At 42.5% G+C, this 14,070-nt stretch overlaps 1 protein-coding gene across 1 annotated transcript in view; it reads right to left on the reverse strand.

Annotated features, from left to right (window-relative positions):
• zbtb47b (zinc finger and BTB domain containing 47b) overlaps nucleotides 1–10,500 on the reverse strand; it is a 29,725-nt gene extending 19,225 nt beyond the window's left edge. Inside the window, exon 1 of the mRNA XM_080514996.1 lies at nucleotides 10,362–10,500. Within this exon, the coding sequence (XP_080371122.1) occupies nucleotides 10,362–10,364 (3 nt within the window). The 5' untranslated portion in view covers nucleotides 10,365–10,500. The remainder of the gene's footprint in view (nucleotides 1–10,361) is intronic.
• Between the last annotated feature and the right edge of the window lie 3,570 nt (nucleotides 10,501–14,070).

Raw genomic sequence — 14,070 nt, forward strand, 5'->3', positions numbered from 1 at the left:
TTGCTTTAGTGCAAATAATGAGAATATTTAGAAAATGTACACATTTATAAAACTTAATAAAGCTAAATTAATGACAAAAACAAAAAATAAATATAATTTATTTTTCATTGAGATGTCTGCATATATTGCAGGGAAAGGGTGTTTTGGGGGGAAAAATGCTCATTTTAAAAGGACAGAAATGTAGTTTATGCCATTTCTTATTGTGAAATGTGTTTGTTCGGGTTGGACTTCGTTTTACAACAACCTTCAGGAACAAATTACAATCAAAAACATTTGACTATAAGTGGAATATGAAATCTCCTCTGCCACAGACTGATATTGGCTAAAGCCTGTCACTTCACAAACGCTCGCCTTCATGGTTGCGTCTTGTCAGGCATTGCTGCCATTTGTTATCTCATTTCAATGCTCATGAGCCATATGTTTCACACCAAAGCTCTTCTTTCAATCCCAACACAAGCCAACGCCCACCCGACATCTACAAACCTTTGAAAATGCTCATTTCATTGATTCATTTCAATGCGACTGCCCACATGCAGAATGAAGTGTCTTCACCTGGACACGATCGACCACATGTGCACACAAACACAATAAAAACAATCCCACGGCCTCATGGCCCTTTGCCCCCCACTGCAGTGATGGGTGGGTGGGTGGTCAGGGAGTGCGATGTGCCACTTCAGCCCACGGTAAAGAGCACACTCAGCAGCTCTCTTCACAGTGTGGCCTCCTGCTGAGGGGCCTTGCACGGGGCTCGACGTGACTGACACCCGGAGGAAAGAGAGTGGGCACCGTGTCAGGCCTCATCTCATTCACTGGCATAGAGATGGTAGGAGAGCAGTGGCCACTCACTCACACACAGTCACACGCGCGCACGCACACACACACACACACACACACACACACACACAAACACACACACACACACACACACACACACACACACACACACACACACACACACACACACACACACACACACACACACACACACACACACACACACACACACACACACACACACACACACACACACACACACACACACACACACACACACACACACACACACACACACACACACACCCCTGAGTCATCATCAGTGCTGTCAAGAGAGCAGAGCATGACACGCCTGAATACAAACTCTCTATCAAGAGATCGCCCAGTCTCCACAGCCAGTTTGGTCTCAGGGAAGCATCAGAGTGGGTTTTTACTTGGTGGGAAACGGATCAGCTCGCGCGTAAACACAACCGGGCAGAATGGGACAAGGGCATGTCATTTCTGGCAGAGTCCAATCAGACAGCCATTAAAAAGTCATCAGGGTAATGAGTGACACTGTGTCCTCTGTGTGCTCAGCAGACCAGTCCGCGCTGCTGACGCCAGACGATACGTTCAGTCGCGGAGATGCTCAGACAGAAATTCTGTTTCTGAGTGAAAAAACGTGGCATGGCTTAATCCTCTGGTGTTATCTGGACTAGGATACAGGCTGGGCAGAACTGGCAGGGATGGAAGGTAGTCTGCCAAGCTGTTTTCCTGCTTTTTGTGTTTTTGTTCCATCAAGAATAGATTACTTAATCAGCCTACCAGGCATAGATTAAGCTGTCCAAAGGCACAGGGGGACTGCTTGGCCAGAGCTTCTATATACTGTAATTAACTGTCATTACTTTTTTGTTGGAAGGGCAAATCTCACAACTGCAAAGAAAGACTGAGAACAACATCAAAAAGACACATATGTCCACAAAAGAGAAAACTATCACTGGGAAAAATAACATAAAAAAGACAATATGAAGACATGTAAAACAGCCACATTGATGCACAAAATTACCTCAATATAACACAACAATAAAGACAAAAAAATGACAGCAGACAAATGCAAAATGACCACAAAGGGAAATAAAATCACAAAGACCTTTAAGCCCACACACAATTGAAATCAACCACGAAGAGACAAAACGATCACAAAAACAAAACGCGTTTTAGAGTAGGACTGCAAAGAGACAAATCCACAACTCATAAAACACGACATGATGACAAAGTGCACAAAACGGATCACAAACAGAAGCACAGCAACCGAAAAGAGGCACGATTAAAAACAGACGACACAAAAGCACTTGACCGTTAATGTATGTACACACAACAACAACAACAACAGGACATAAAATGACCTCAAAGACGCAATAAAATATGTTGCAGACTCAAATCAATCACTAATCAACTACAAAGACAGAGAGAAATGACTTTAAGTCTTCGGTGTATTTGTTTGTGGTGGGAGGTTTTTACATGTCTGCACCCAGGGGCTCGTTGTCTAGTAATCCATCCATGCATCTAATAGAAGATATCTTCACTGTCTGCAGTGCGCTCTCCCTCCTTTCCTCTATAAATCCAATCAGCACAAAGACCCAGCACTGACCTTGAGGTAGACAAATATACAGTAGCAGATGCACATCCACACACGCGCATCCTGCATCCTTGCATACACACCTTCGTCACATTCTCACATTTGCACCCATGTGCTGGATATAAAGAATGTGGCATACGTGACGACACTGTTGATGTGCAGGGATGAACAGAAACACCTAAATGAAAATGGACTCGCATTACCCCATTATCAAACATGATGCTTGGATGGGCCAGATTGGTAATGGCACCAGTGACAGGGTCTAGCTTTTAACAGGCCCCGTGGTGGTCATTACAGCGTTATGATAAAAAATGTTAATAAAAATCAATGTGCAATGACTAAAAAGGGAGCCACAGCGACGGGTGGCAGCACATTCACCACTGAGGTCACACACAGCATGGTCACGTTCACGGCCGCATTAAAGAGTTTAATACTGGCCGGGAAGGCACTGTTTATCAGATAATAATGGTATTAGGGCTGACAGTTACACCTTGTGACTTCACTCTACGAGATTATATAATCCAGTAAACTAGCAGTGCATGTGATGCAGATTGGCAGAAAATCTTAAATCATCAGAAATCTAACAGCTGCGGTGTCATTTGTCATTTCTAACAAAGCATAACCAGTTTAAGCAGGCTTAGTTAATGATTCATTTCCTTCATCATAATGTTACCTCGAGATCAAGATCTGTACATGTAAGCGAGGCCAAACCTATGAGACGTTTTTGCATTACAAAATCAAGGGGAAAAATAAAACATTAAAAACTTATATAACTGATGGTGCCTGAATTTATGAAATATGATCCATTAAAAAATTGTTATTAGTCTCGTTTAAAACATTTTTTATTTTTACCAATAATGGCTTTATGGAATTCATGTAAAGAATTGTTTTTAATGTAATTCCTGTATATTTGCCTCATAAAGCAAATCTTGTCCTCTTCCCAACACTTATTTTTTTTTTTTAACTTTGTGCAATAGCAAAAAAGAACGAGCCAATCCCTTTTAGTTGTCTCTTGCGAAGCACATTTGGTCTGAAAATATATTTTGGAAATAAAAAAACAAAACAACAACCAACTTTGAACAGAGAAAGCATTGTCTTGTATTTGTGTATACTGAATACATCACTCAAACATTTACAATAGTAGGTTGAAAAAAAACAAAAAACCATGTAAACCCCGGGGCTAATGTCATCTTACGAGAGCTAATTGGAGTCGGGAGTCAGCCAACTTGGAGTTCAATCAATGAAACAAGACTGGAGGAGTGAGCTGGAGCTAACACTCCGACGGCCTGGGTATTCTCACTGACGTGAAGCACATCTGACAATGATAAGAGACCTCAGAGGACCTACGACCAGGAATGGTTGGTTTGCATAAAGCTGCAATAGATAGCACAGTAATCTCATTGTATTGAGCTGTACATGGTCAGACAAAATGTCCACAAGTTGATTTGATTCCGGTCTAAACTCCCGCATAAGAAAATGCGAATTGCTCAAAAGACATGAACAAAATAAGAGGGTCAAAGCTAAATGATTTAAAAATGAATCACTGACTGAAGCCGCTTCATGTTGTCTGTTCGTGGGTCATTAAGAAATCACCCAGAAGACATTGGGTCCAGGACGGGACACCAGAGACCAAGAGCTGATCTCCAGAACAAATAAAAAAAAAAAAAAAATTCCATCGTGGGAAAATGATGAAAGTAAACTGAGCGAGCATCGTGATGTTTGGACTGCTAAGTTGATTAAATTAAAAGAAAGAAGCTAAATTACAGACGTTAGATGAGGTACAATAATATCTCCTGAACTCTGAAGGACTCATTTCAGTTTCCAGATTCATTCTGTTCAGGCTGCTGCTGCTCCTCGAAATAGTTTACTGTGTGACTAAATCCAGCAGCTTGCTTACTTATTTACAGTATCAAACAACTTGTACAGAACTAAATATTAAGCCCGACCTTGAGGCGCAGCTCTGCACAGGCCAAATTACATAATGTATGTGGGGTGCTAAACTTCTGGTGATTATCTAAAAAGTAATTTAAAGAGCTAGAATGGATTTTCTTTGCAGAGAACTGACAGCTTTTGCCGCCCGGATGTATTTGCTGGACGTTTACCAGCGCCAGCCAACCAGGCACAATACCTCTGCTTTTCCAGATTGGCATCATAAACACGAAGCTCGTCAGCAACTTGAATGGATGTTTACGTTATTCCATTAAGCACATTGCGAAACCACACCGAGAACTAGATGACGATACGATTGCATTTTATGGCCAATTCAAAAGAAAGGAAACAGAGTCGTTCCAAAAAGGTCTCCATATTTTTCACGTGTGTGGAAGAGCAATGTTGAATCATGGGCAAAAATTCATCTGACATTTAATCAATATTTCTAATAATTGCCAGTTGCAGCCCTGGCTCTAATGAATATCCACAAAGCTAAAGAAGAAAAAGTCAAATGAACCCTTTAAGCTGAACGGCCTAATCACCCAAGAACTCAATGAGTTTTCGGGTGCAATGTACAGCAAGACCATTTCAGAGGAAAATCCTGAATTACTTTACAGTTTGCTGCTACTGGTTATTCGGTTTTCCTTTTTTTTCCCACCACTTCAGCTAATTATTTTATTCCCTTCGGCCCATTAAAACATTTAACTTTTTTAACCACAGCATTCACTGCTGGCTGCAATTAATAAAGACAATATTATCAGCATTAGTGCTGCTCTAATCCTAGACATCCAATCTCCCCTCTACACTCCAGGCTTTCCTCTGTCCTAATCTAGCGGTTTGGACTTGCCCCAGCATCGCCCTGGTGGAGCTCCACCAGCCTCCGCCATTAGATTTAAATACATTTTCATCTATATGTTAATGCAACCACAGGTGACAAGCCAATCTACAACTGATACGCGTTTACCCGAGCATGAAATTGGGGTGCACAAACAAAAATAAGGATGAGAACACAGCATGAGCAGCATCTTGGAGGCATACAGTACATTAAAATTTGACAGCGTGAGTGGGATTGCCTCAGCTTGCATGATTTGCAAAGTCCTTTTTAGCAGGTTGTGCAACGAACAAACCGGACGACGGTATGTTTTATCAGTCTGCGGAGCCTGAGAACCGTACGTACGTGTGTGTGTGTGTGTCAATCAGGGGTGATGCTCAAAGAAGACATCAACTGCCAGTTGTGTAGAGTTGAGATGACGAGCGGGTTGGATAATCAAAGAAGCTGCCCTCCGGCGGCGGAGGGAGAAGTTGGGTGAGAGGGGGGTGAGAGGCAGCGTTGAGGTTAGAGCGTCCGCACTGAAGCTCTGCCAGGAAGTTTGTGTCTGGGCCAGTGAGCTGGGAGAGGAAGCGCTGAGTCAGGAAGCCCAGCCAAGAGAGGGGCCCGTGGTGCTGGCATCTCCTCCTCACATACACGTTACAATGCTTCACACACCACCGCCCCACTACAGTCATAACACACTGTTCCCCAGCCAGCACTGCACACACACACACACACACAGCGTGAGTGCGCACACGCACGCCTGCCGTGCAGGCATTCATCAGTCAGCACACCGAATACCTGTGGCACTCAAATGTGTGATGGTTTTTTTTTGACGTACAAAAATATTTTGTTTTGAATTGAACAGAAATTCAAGCTGAAGAGACCAAAAAAAAAAAAAATCGAACTGTGTCCACATAAACAACAGGAAAGATGAGAGATGTACCCTTTGAAGTGATTTAATGAAGACAGCACGTAGCTACGATGTGCAGCGGTGAGCAGGTGCAGACATACCTGAGGGCTATTACACGGGGCGAGACTGATGTCTTCATTATCCCTTTTATAGTATGACACAAAGAGAGAGAGATGCTATACAAGAGCCCCTTATCAGAGGAATCTGTCTTTGTGGGTACGTGTGTGTGTGTGTGTGTGTGTGTGTGTGTGTGAGAGAGAGAGAGCGAGAGAGATGAGAAGGTCAGAGAGGACAGAGGGGAAAAAGGTAGAGGAGGAGCATCAGTTTTCTTTATCCACAACCAATCAGCAGGCAGCAGGGAATCGGTGAATGTCAGCTTAAAGGAATAGTTTGACAGTTTCACATATCTGCTTTTTTTTTCTTTTTTTTTTGCATTTAAGGTGAAGATTTGTAACATTTTTCGGATCTGTTTCGCTTTGTTTTACACCACAGCTATTCAAATCAGGGCGCACAAGATAAGCCGGCAGCATCTCAGGGGGGCTTGGTGGAAGAAAGTAATAACCTCCAACTGGTACTCCAACACACTGTCCTGCATGTGGCACTGAGCAAGAGTTAACAAAGAAACATGTCGTGTTCTATTTGACCAAAATTAATTTACGTAATAGAGGAATAGCCACACCACTCGAGCTTTAAAATAGCGCCATTTCATTGTCGCTAATAGAAAACTTCATATTGTATTTGTTTATCCGTCTTTATGTAAACCCAAATTAAAATCCACAATGTTGAGATCATGGGTCTGCTGGGTCAAACACACTGTACCAGCTTTTGCAGGACTTCTTCTTGTCGTGGATGGCGATCAACAATCTTGAGCAATGCTTAACAATCCTAATATCTCAATGGTAATTTTGGTTAAAATTATGCAAAAACCCATCTTTCCTTCACTTTTTCCAGAGTTTTGGCTCTTTGGTTGAGTTACAACCATAGGTAAACAGTGTGAATCTGATTATGATATACTTGTCCAGTGTAAGACCATCAGCACCTGTAAACAGGTACAACATGATTAAGTAAGTTGGAAAGCAGGTTGAAATTGGGTTGTACACCAGCAGGAAATCAAACAATACTTTAAGAGGATATTAAGACTGTTGCGTTGTCTCGCTCTGACAATCTTTTGACAAAAAAAACAACAACTTTACCCTACACTAAAATATTTCATGTTTACCATAGAGAATAAAAGCCAAGTAACAGTTTTTTATCAGTTGCCGGATTCTGTTTATAATAATTCATTTTTGCGCCACTTCTTTGGGTACACACGGAAAACTGTAACACAGATAAGCAGCTAAAACTGGATAATGATGTCACTGCTGTATAAACCCTAACATTAATCTGCGCCTATGACTGAACGTCAAACAAATATTTGTGATGACTATCAGATCCCTACTTTTCTATTTGGCAAGTCTCTGAAAACAGCATGAAAACTCATTCCCATCTGCTTTAAAGCTCCTCCTAAGTCTCTCTCTCCCTCTCTCTCTCTCTCTCTCTCTCACTGGCCTGAATTCGGCTAAAAGCTATAAGAACGCTTCAGATGCCCCCCACCCCACCGTTCCCTCTACCTCCTCTTTTTGAAAAGAAAAAAAAAAGGAAAAACCTCTGTTAATATCTTCAAATGCCTGACAATGAAAGGCTAATAGAAATCCTCATATCAAGCATTATGAAAAGAAAAAGCTGTTTGGCCTCTCTGATAATGGAGTTCTAAGTCATTTTTTAAAAATAAGTGCCATAGGGTTAAAGCTGAGAGACTGTTTTCCCAAGATACAACTCCACTGATGCAAGCTGGGACTGTGGAGCGAGAGAGACAATGAAAAAAATAAAACAAAAATCTGGATTTATTCAGAGAGTAAAAACAACCTGGTCTCGCTTCAATCAAGCCCACTCCATTTGAAGCAACAAGAAGAAAAGAAAACCTTACATAAGCCCGGAGAGTTTGACCTTGCCGTCTGCGCCGCCTTGTCCACTGTTCTTAATCTCAGGGGCATAAATTAGCAGCACCTACAGTGCGGCCGGAGTTTCCAAGGAGAGCGGCCTCCTACCGGGGGCCGAGGATGTCTGCTGGAGTTTGTTGCCGGGTCTCGGGAATGGCTCCACTTGTCACAAACACTAAAGACAAGTTCCCTCGCTCAGCACCCAGAGACAGAGAAGCCTCAAAGTCAAGGGTGGGCAGGAATGGCCTGAATAGGCAGTTACGTAAAACTCACAGCACCCTGAGAGGATAGAAGAAGGAGCTACTCAGGACCTCACAATGCTGACCGACACTAAAAATCTATCACAGACCCACCCCCTGAAAAAAAAAAAAAGAACAATACAATACGGGATTTAGCGTGGATAAAACTTAGGCTGAATTATGCTTTGACTTTCAGCAGAATAAATAAACAGAAATAATACATTTCACAATTAGTCACTGTGTAAAAGAGGTCCTGTAGATGGTATCTAATTTTTACTGAAGTATCTTTTGGTAAACTTGTAGTTTCACACCAGTTTATTAATGATAGCTTTTCATTGCATTCTAGTTTCTCTTTGTGTCTCGCCACGCCTGCTTTGTTTTTTTTTCCCCCTTTGGAATGTTTTGATTAAAATGATTCATTTTGGACCTTCACATCTGTGTTCATCTCTATTCGTCTGTTGTCAAGTCCTACTTAGTTGGTGTAACTTTTTAAATATATGTGTTGGTTTTACATCCCTTTAAAAAATAGTTTGTGTCTCCTTGAAATGATTCCAGTAGCCTTCTATTCATCACTGTCCGTCGCCACAGTTTCCGTAATCAAGGAGTCGATTTGATGCCGATTGATTTTTCACAAGCCGTCCTTTTGAATCCTTTTCTGTCTGGTTTCTCATTTTGCATCTCTTTGTGATCATCAGACAGACTTTCCGACATGAAAAACGTCAACAGTGTCTTTTCACACAGACTCTGGCCTCATGACCCTTTGCTCCCCGAGCCTTTGGTGCTCAGTAATCCATCCATGGAAAAAAAAAAAAGAGAGAGACTTTATGAGATATAACATGAAGCAATTGATTAAAAACAAAATTAGCTGGGACTAATCCTCTTCAGATGTCAACAGTGTAATTGCAGAAATTATCTGGGGCATGCTTACCACAGCAAGTCAAACGACGCACTATATGACTGAATGAGACTAGGAACAAATAGAGGAGGGGGGGGGGATAAATAATTATAAAAAAACGGCAATAACCAGCCTTCCACTGCCTCTTTTTGCTCCCACCAGAAGCCACCCAGCGAGCACCAGGGCTAACCCTGCTGACCTGACCCAGATATTAACCCAAGCCTCCAGATGTGAACGAGCGCTTGGGATTACTCCACCACTGCATCAGGCTCCACATGCTTTCCTAATGAGGCATCCTAAAATGACCCTGGAGACAGAGCGGACTGTCTGCCTCTGACTCCCGCGACTCCTTCTCCCCGTCACAATCGTCCTCGCGTCTGCTAATGTGGAGGGAACTCGAAAGGCTGGAGGATTCTGGCAGAAAACAACACGACTGTACACGCTGACGGGGGTGGGATGTTACTATGAATCAGACATCCTAAAGCTACCGACATCATGAGATGGGAGTTTCAAATGTAATGATTGTCAACATTATTATTAGTATTAAAAAAACCAACAACAAACAAACAACTCTTGCATGCTGTTTTGCAATAAGGATCAAGGTGTATTTGTGCAGGGCTGCCTGAGCCCAGGGAAAGTTAGAGCAGGAGGAGAGGCGTCTCGTCCTCTGCTGAACTGACCCTCCAAATGCTTCCGTGAATGTCACAAGAGCCACAAAACTCTTCCCTGCGCCCGGCTGGTCTGCAGACGCAAGGACAACAAATGGAGGGGAGGCAGTTTAGTTTCCCTCCTCATCCCGTCTTCGTTCGCACCAGTCACGACCCGAGCGCATTTCTGTGTGCAATAGAAGCCCGTCCCGATATGAGAGGATTTAACTCTTTCTCCGCATCAATGTCGCTATTGTAGCCATCGCGTTCTCCCAGGCAGCTTCAATTTCCAACTTGTGCCATGTCGGCAAGTTGCAAACTTCACCCGCAAATCACACGGAGCAGCGAACACACACACACACACAAACACACACACACACACGCACAAACGCACGCACGCACGCATGACAGCCGGGCGGCACTGAAGCACAATGACGCACAAGTGTGGCAAGTTTGATCGGCCTGCTAAGTAGCTCAAATATGCAAGAGATCAAGAAGGGACATAAAAAAAATAAAAAAAATAAACAAAAAAATGCAGCGCTGCCCTGTAGCCTACCATTTTGATCCGGCGCTTCGAGGCTCTAAGGAGTCCCAGAATAACTCCTTTCGCACCAGTTTCCCCTCCGCCATGAAAATGACCGTTGGATTGTCACATTTCTTCAGTTTTTGCCTTATCCTCAGTCTTTTTTTTACCCCCCCCACCCCCCCCGTGCTGCTGTAGCATTCAGACAGACAAAAATGCAGAGGCTGCTTTTGCAGGAGGAATTGGTGATTGGAGCTCGGGGATCATATGGGCTTTTTGTCAGACGCTTTTAAAGGGACACGGTACTGTTTTAACGCCGAGTTGCGAGACAGGCGCATTTTCTTCTTCGCGCAGTACGTGCACGTTTGGGAGCAGGCCGGGTGAAGACGCGTGCACACGCACACACACGTTACGCATACGCATACAAGGCCATATGGCGCAAACCCCGGTGCGCTCCTGCAACCGCGTGACGTCACGGGCGCGCGCACAGATGCGGAGGTCAGGGGGTTCGTTGATTTCCCACATTGCACAAGTCACTGGAACTTCATTCAACGCGACTTATTAGACGCTCTTACTGGGAATCAGATCCGCGTGTCAGCACTTTCATGACTTGCTCAACTGGGACAGAAGTTTGATTTTAGATGCGCATGGTGTACATTTGGTTTTTCTTCAGGAATGTAACCAGGAAAAAAAACAACCCACATCAAATGGAAGTCAGAAGTGCAGTTTGTCTTCACTTCACCCCGCAGTACCTGGTGTCACAACCATAACTACCTTTCCCTACCAGGAGGTGGTTTACATGCATGCAGTCGATAAGTGTGTTGATGATTCAACACGTTTTGATTAAAACCATATTGTTACAACATTTTGTTATTGTCTCGTGAGTGAAGATTTTCCATTTTCGTTTGGGAAATTCAGTCACAATACAAACACAAGCTTTTGTGATTATGGCCAAATGAGTTGAAATCAGTCAAACTGGAGAGGAAATATTGTATGATGAGTAGGCATAGAGACTCACACCGTCCCTCCCTCCAATTTAGGTCTCCAATCAACCTCACCTATTATTGGACAGTGAGAGGAAACTGGAGCACCCAGAGAAAATGCACACGCACACACACATACAGGGAGAACATGTAAACTCCACACAGAAAGGCCAACCCATCAAAGAACAAATTCTATATGTGTCCTTTCATAAAACCAAAAACAGTTTAATCTTGTGTCAAAATACATGCTCTCCATGCTCTTCTTTAATATTTGTGTGTTGCTCTCCATCTTTTTTCTGGCCTTTATGCTGCAACTGCAACAGTGGAAAGTTACCACCGCTGACCCTGGTCCTGCAGCACACTATCTTGTAAAATTCGTTTTTCCTTTCATCTGTCACCTGTGCTTGTTCATTTCTCTCTGTGAAAGTGCCATATGATGGTTCATTGTGGTCGGTGCTATATGAATACAAATGAAATGAACATCTTCTGACTAAGTCTTTGCATGTCACCTGTAACTCATTGAACTGTCACCTGCACACTGTATTTTATTATAATCACAATGAAAAAGTTTTGAAGAAGAATAATGCAGGGAAAAGGAATCTCCCACACCTGATATATCTTGCTTGTTGTCTTGCGCAGTCCGGCGCACTCAGGGGAGTCTGGTCTCACAAGTAGAATACCGCAATCTAAAGACGTGCTTGTTCAGATAATAGGAGACTCTGAATTATGAATGTGTTTGTGGATGATTTAGTGTCTCCCTGTGTGAGACTCTGTTAGTGCTGAACTGACAGCCTGTCTGTAGTGTAACTGCCTTTCGCCTACACAAGTGAGAAAAGAGCCGGGTCCCTAATCCCCCCCTGTGTCTGCCTCAAGCAGGTCTGGAATATTAATAAAAAAAGATTTGATTTGTTTTATGACAGTTCGGGTTGATAGCAGTTAACAAAAACAGAACATAACCATTTTTATGCCTATCATAATTTTTTGGTTTTTTTTACTGCAAAAATTTATTTTTTTTATTTTTTTAAATATTTATATTATATCTTTGAAAAAGGTTTTGACAGAATCTCATATAGCAAAGTCAAAATAAGAACAAGTACTTCTCTTCGAGAACCAGGGCTCTTTAATATGGGGCTCAAACAACAGCTACCAAGCCTCAAAGCAGCTATATGTGGGTGATTCCCCTGTAAACCCCCTGATGAACATGTATTCCTTTACCCAGCATTTGCTTTAATAAGCTCAAATTACACCAGGCTCCTCTGATATAATGGGTACAGAAGATGACTGAGTTGTTTTTATTCACCAGTGGTTTAAAAATGTCTCTTTAGTTAAGTGTTCGTGAGCTTTTCCATTAAGGTGTCAATTAATGCCACTGATGGATCCAGTGAATCTTAACAACCACATCCAATGAACACAATGGTGAAGTGATTTATTTTTCCCACGATGAAATCAAGTTTCCCTGGTGCCCAAGTACGTGAGTAAGTCATCAGTGTTCCTGGTTTATCAAACAGTTTAAAACAAGATTGAACAAATTCTCACATATATAAAAAAACAACAACTTGAATTTGACATTAAAGCTGAAACATGAAAATAGTAGGTGTTTCTCGTGGAACGATCAATGCAGCTCTAATTGCCACATAAAGCAGAGAGCCACCGGGGCTCCTGTGCTTCTGGAGCCCTCTGGACGTTTCCCACTTTTCCCTGGTAAATCAGCCTCGTCTCGTGCCTCCCTGAAGGATCTCCGACCTCGCCGCCTTTCCCCACTCCTGAGCAGAAGTCGATATAATCATAACAAGGTGGGAAGAGAATGAATCACAGCCTGCGGCAGGCCTCATTTATCATTTCACATCCAAGGTTTAGCAGAGTCCACAGAGGGGGAGTGACAAGTCAGCCCCCTCACTCCTGAACCACGTCCCCCACTTAGTCTCTTTTCAGTATGTAATGTAGGATAATATTTACCGATGTGTCAACAATCTAATAATGCAGTTTGGATTGCAAAAAGAAAAAGAGTTGAGTGTTTCGGATCTAATTTGTTTAACATTACACACACGAGAAAACCTGAGAAGGAGAAACTTGATGAGAAGTGACAGTGGTCTAATGATTTTTCCTCATGAAACTTCAACACCATCAAGACTTGTGAAAAGACCATTGATCCAGGTGAACTCATGAGAGAAATTAAATATTTGTCCATCAGTGTAAATTTGAAAAAGGAAGAGAAGAAAATACGACAGATAATTTCAAGGTATTCGCAGAAGGCTTTTGTTTGATTATTCAAACGTTGTGAAGCATGGTGCAGTGGGCACCCCAGCCGACACTCAAAAGTCCAAAAACATGCCTTTGAGGTGAATGTGTCACTACAATTGGCTGCAGGTCTGAATGTGAGTGTTTGTGACCACTCTACCCCCCCCCCCCCCCGACTGTAGGGTCACTGCTGCATGTTTCTCTGCTTGTCAAATTTGGCTTTACAAACAAGTCACAGGCTTAAAACTGTATGCATATCATTACTTGTCATCCTGCTTATTAATGACAGACTATAAATTAAGATTTGATTTGTACAGTCATCCATACAAAGCAGGTCTGATCAACAGTTGGCTCCGACTCTGCATAAATACAAGTAACAAGAAAATCTGAAACATGTATGCAAGTATTAAAGCATAATGAAGCTCTTTATTATTATTTTTTTCATGTTCCAACAACTGGCACTTATCAGACTGTAAAATATATTTGTGGATTAGTAAGATTCTTCTAACTGTAGGAGATCA

Source organism: Blennius ocellaris (genome assembly GCF_963422515.1).
Source record: "Blennius ocellaris genome assembly, chromosome: 19".
Classification (NCBI taxonomy): Eukaryota; Metazoa; Chordata; class Actinopteri; order Blenniiformes; family Blenniidae; genus Blennius; species Blennius ocellaris.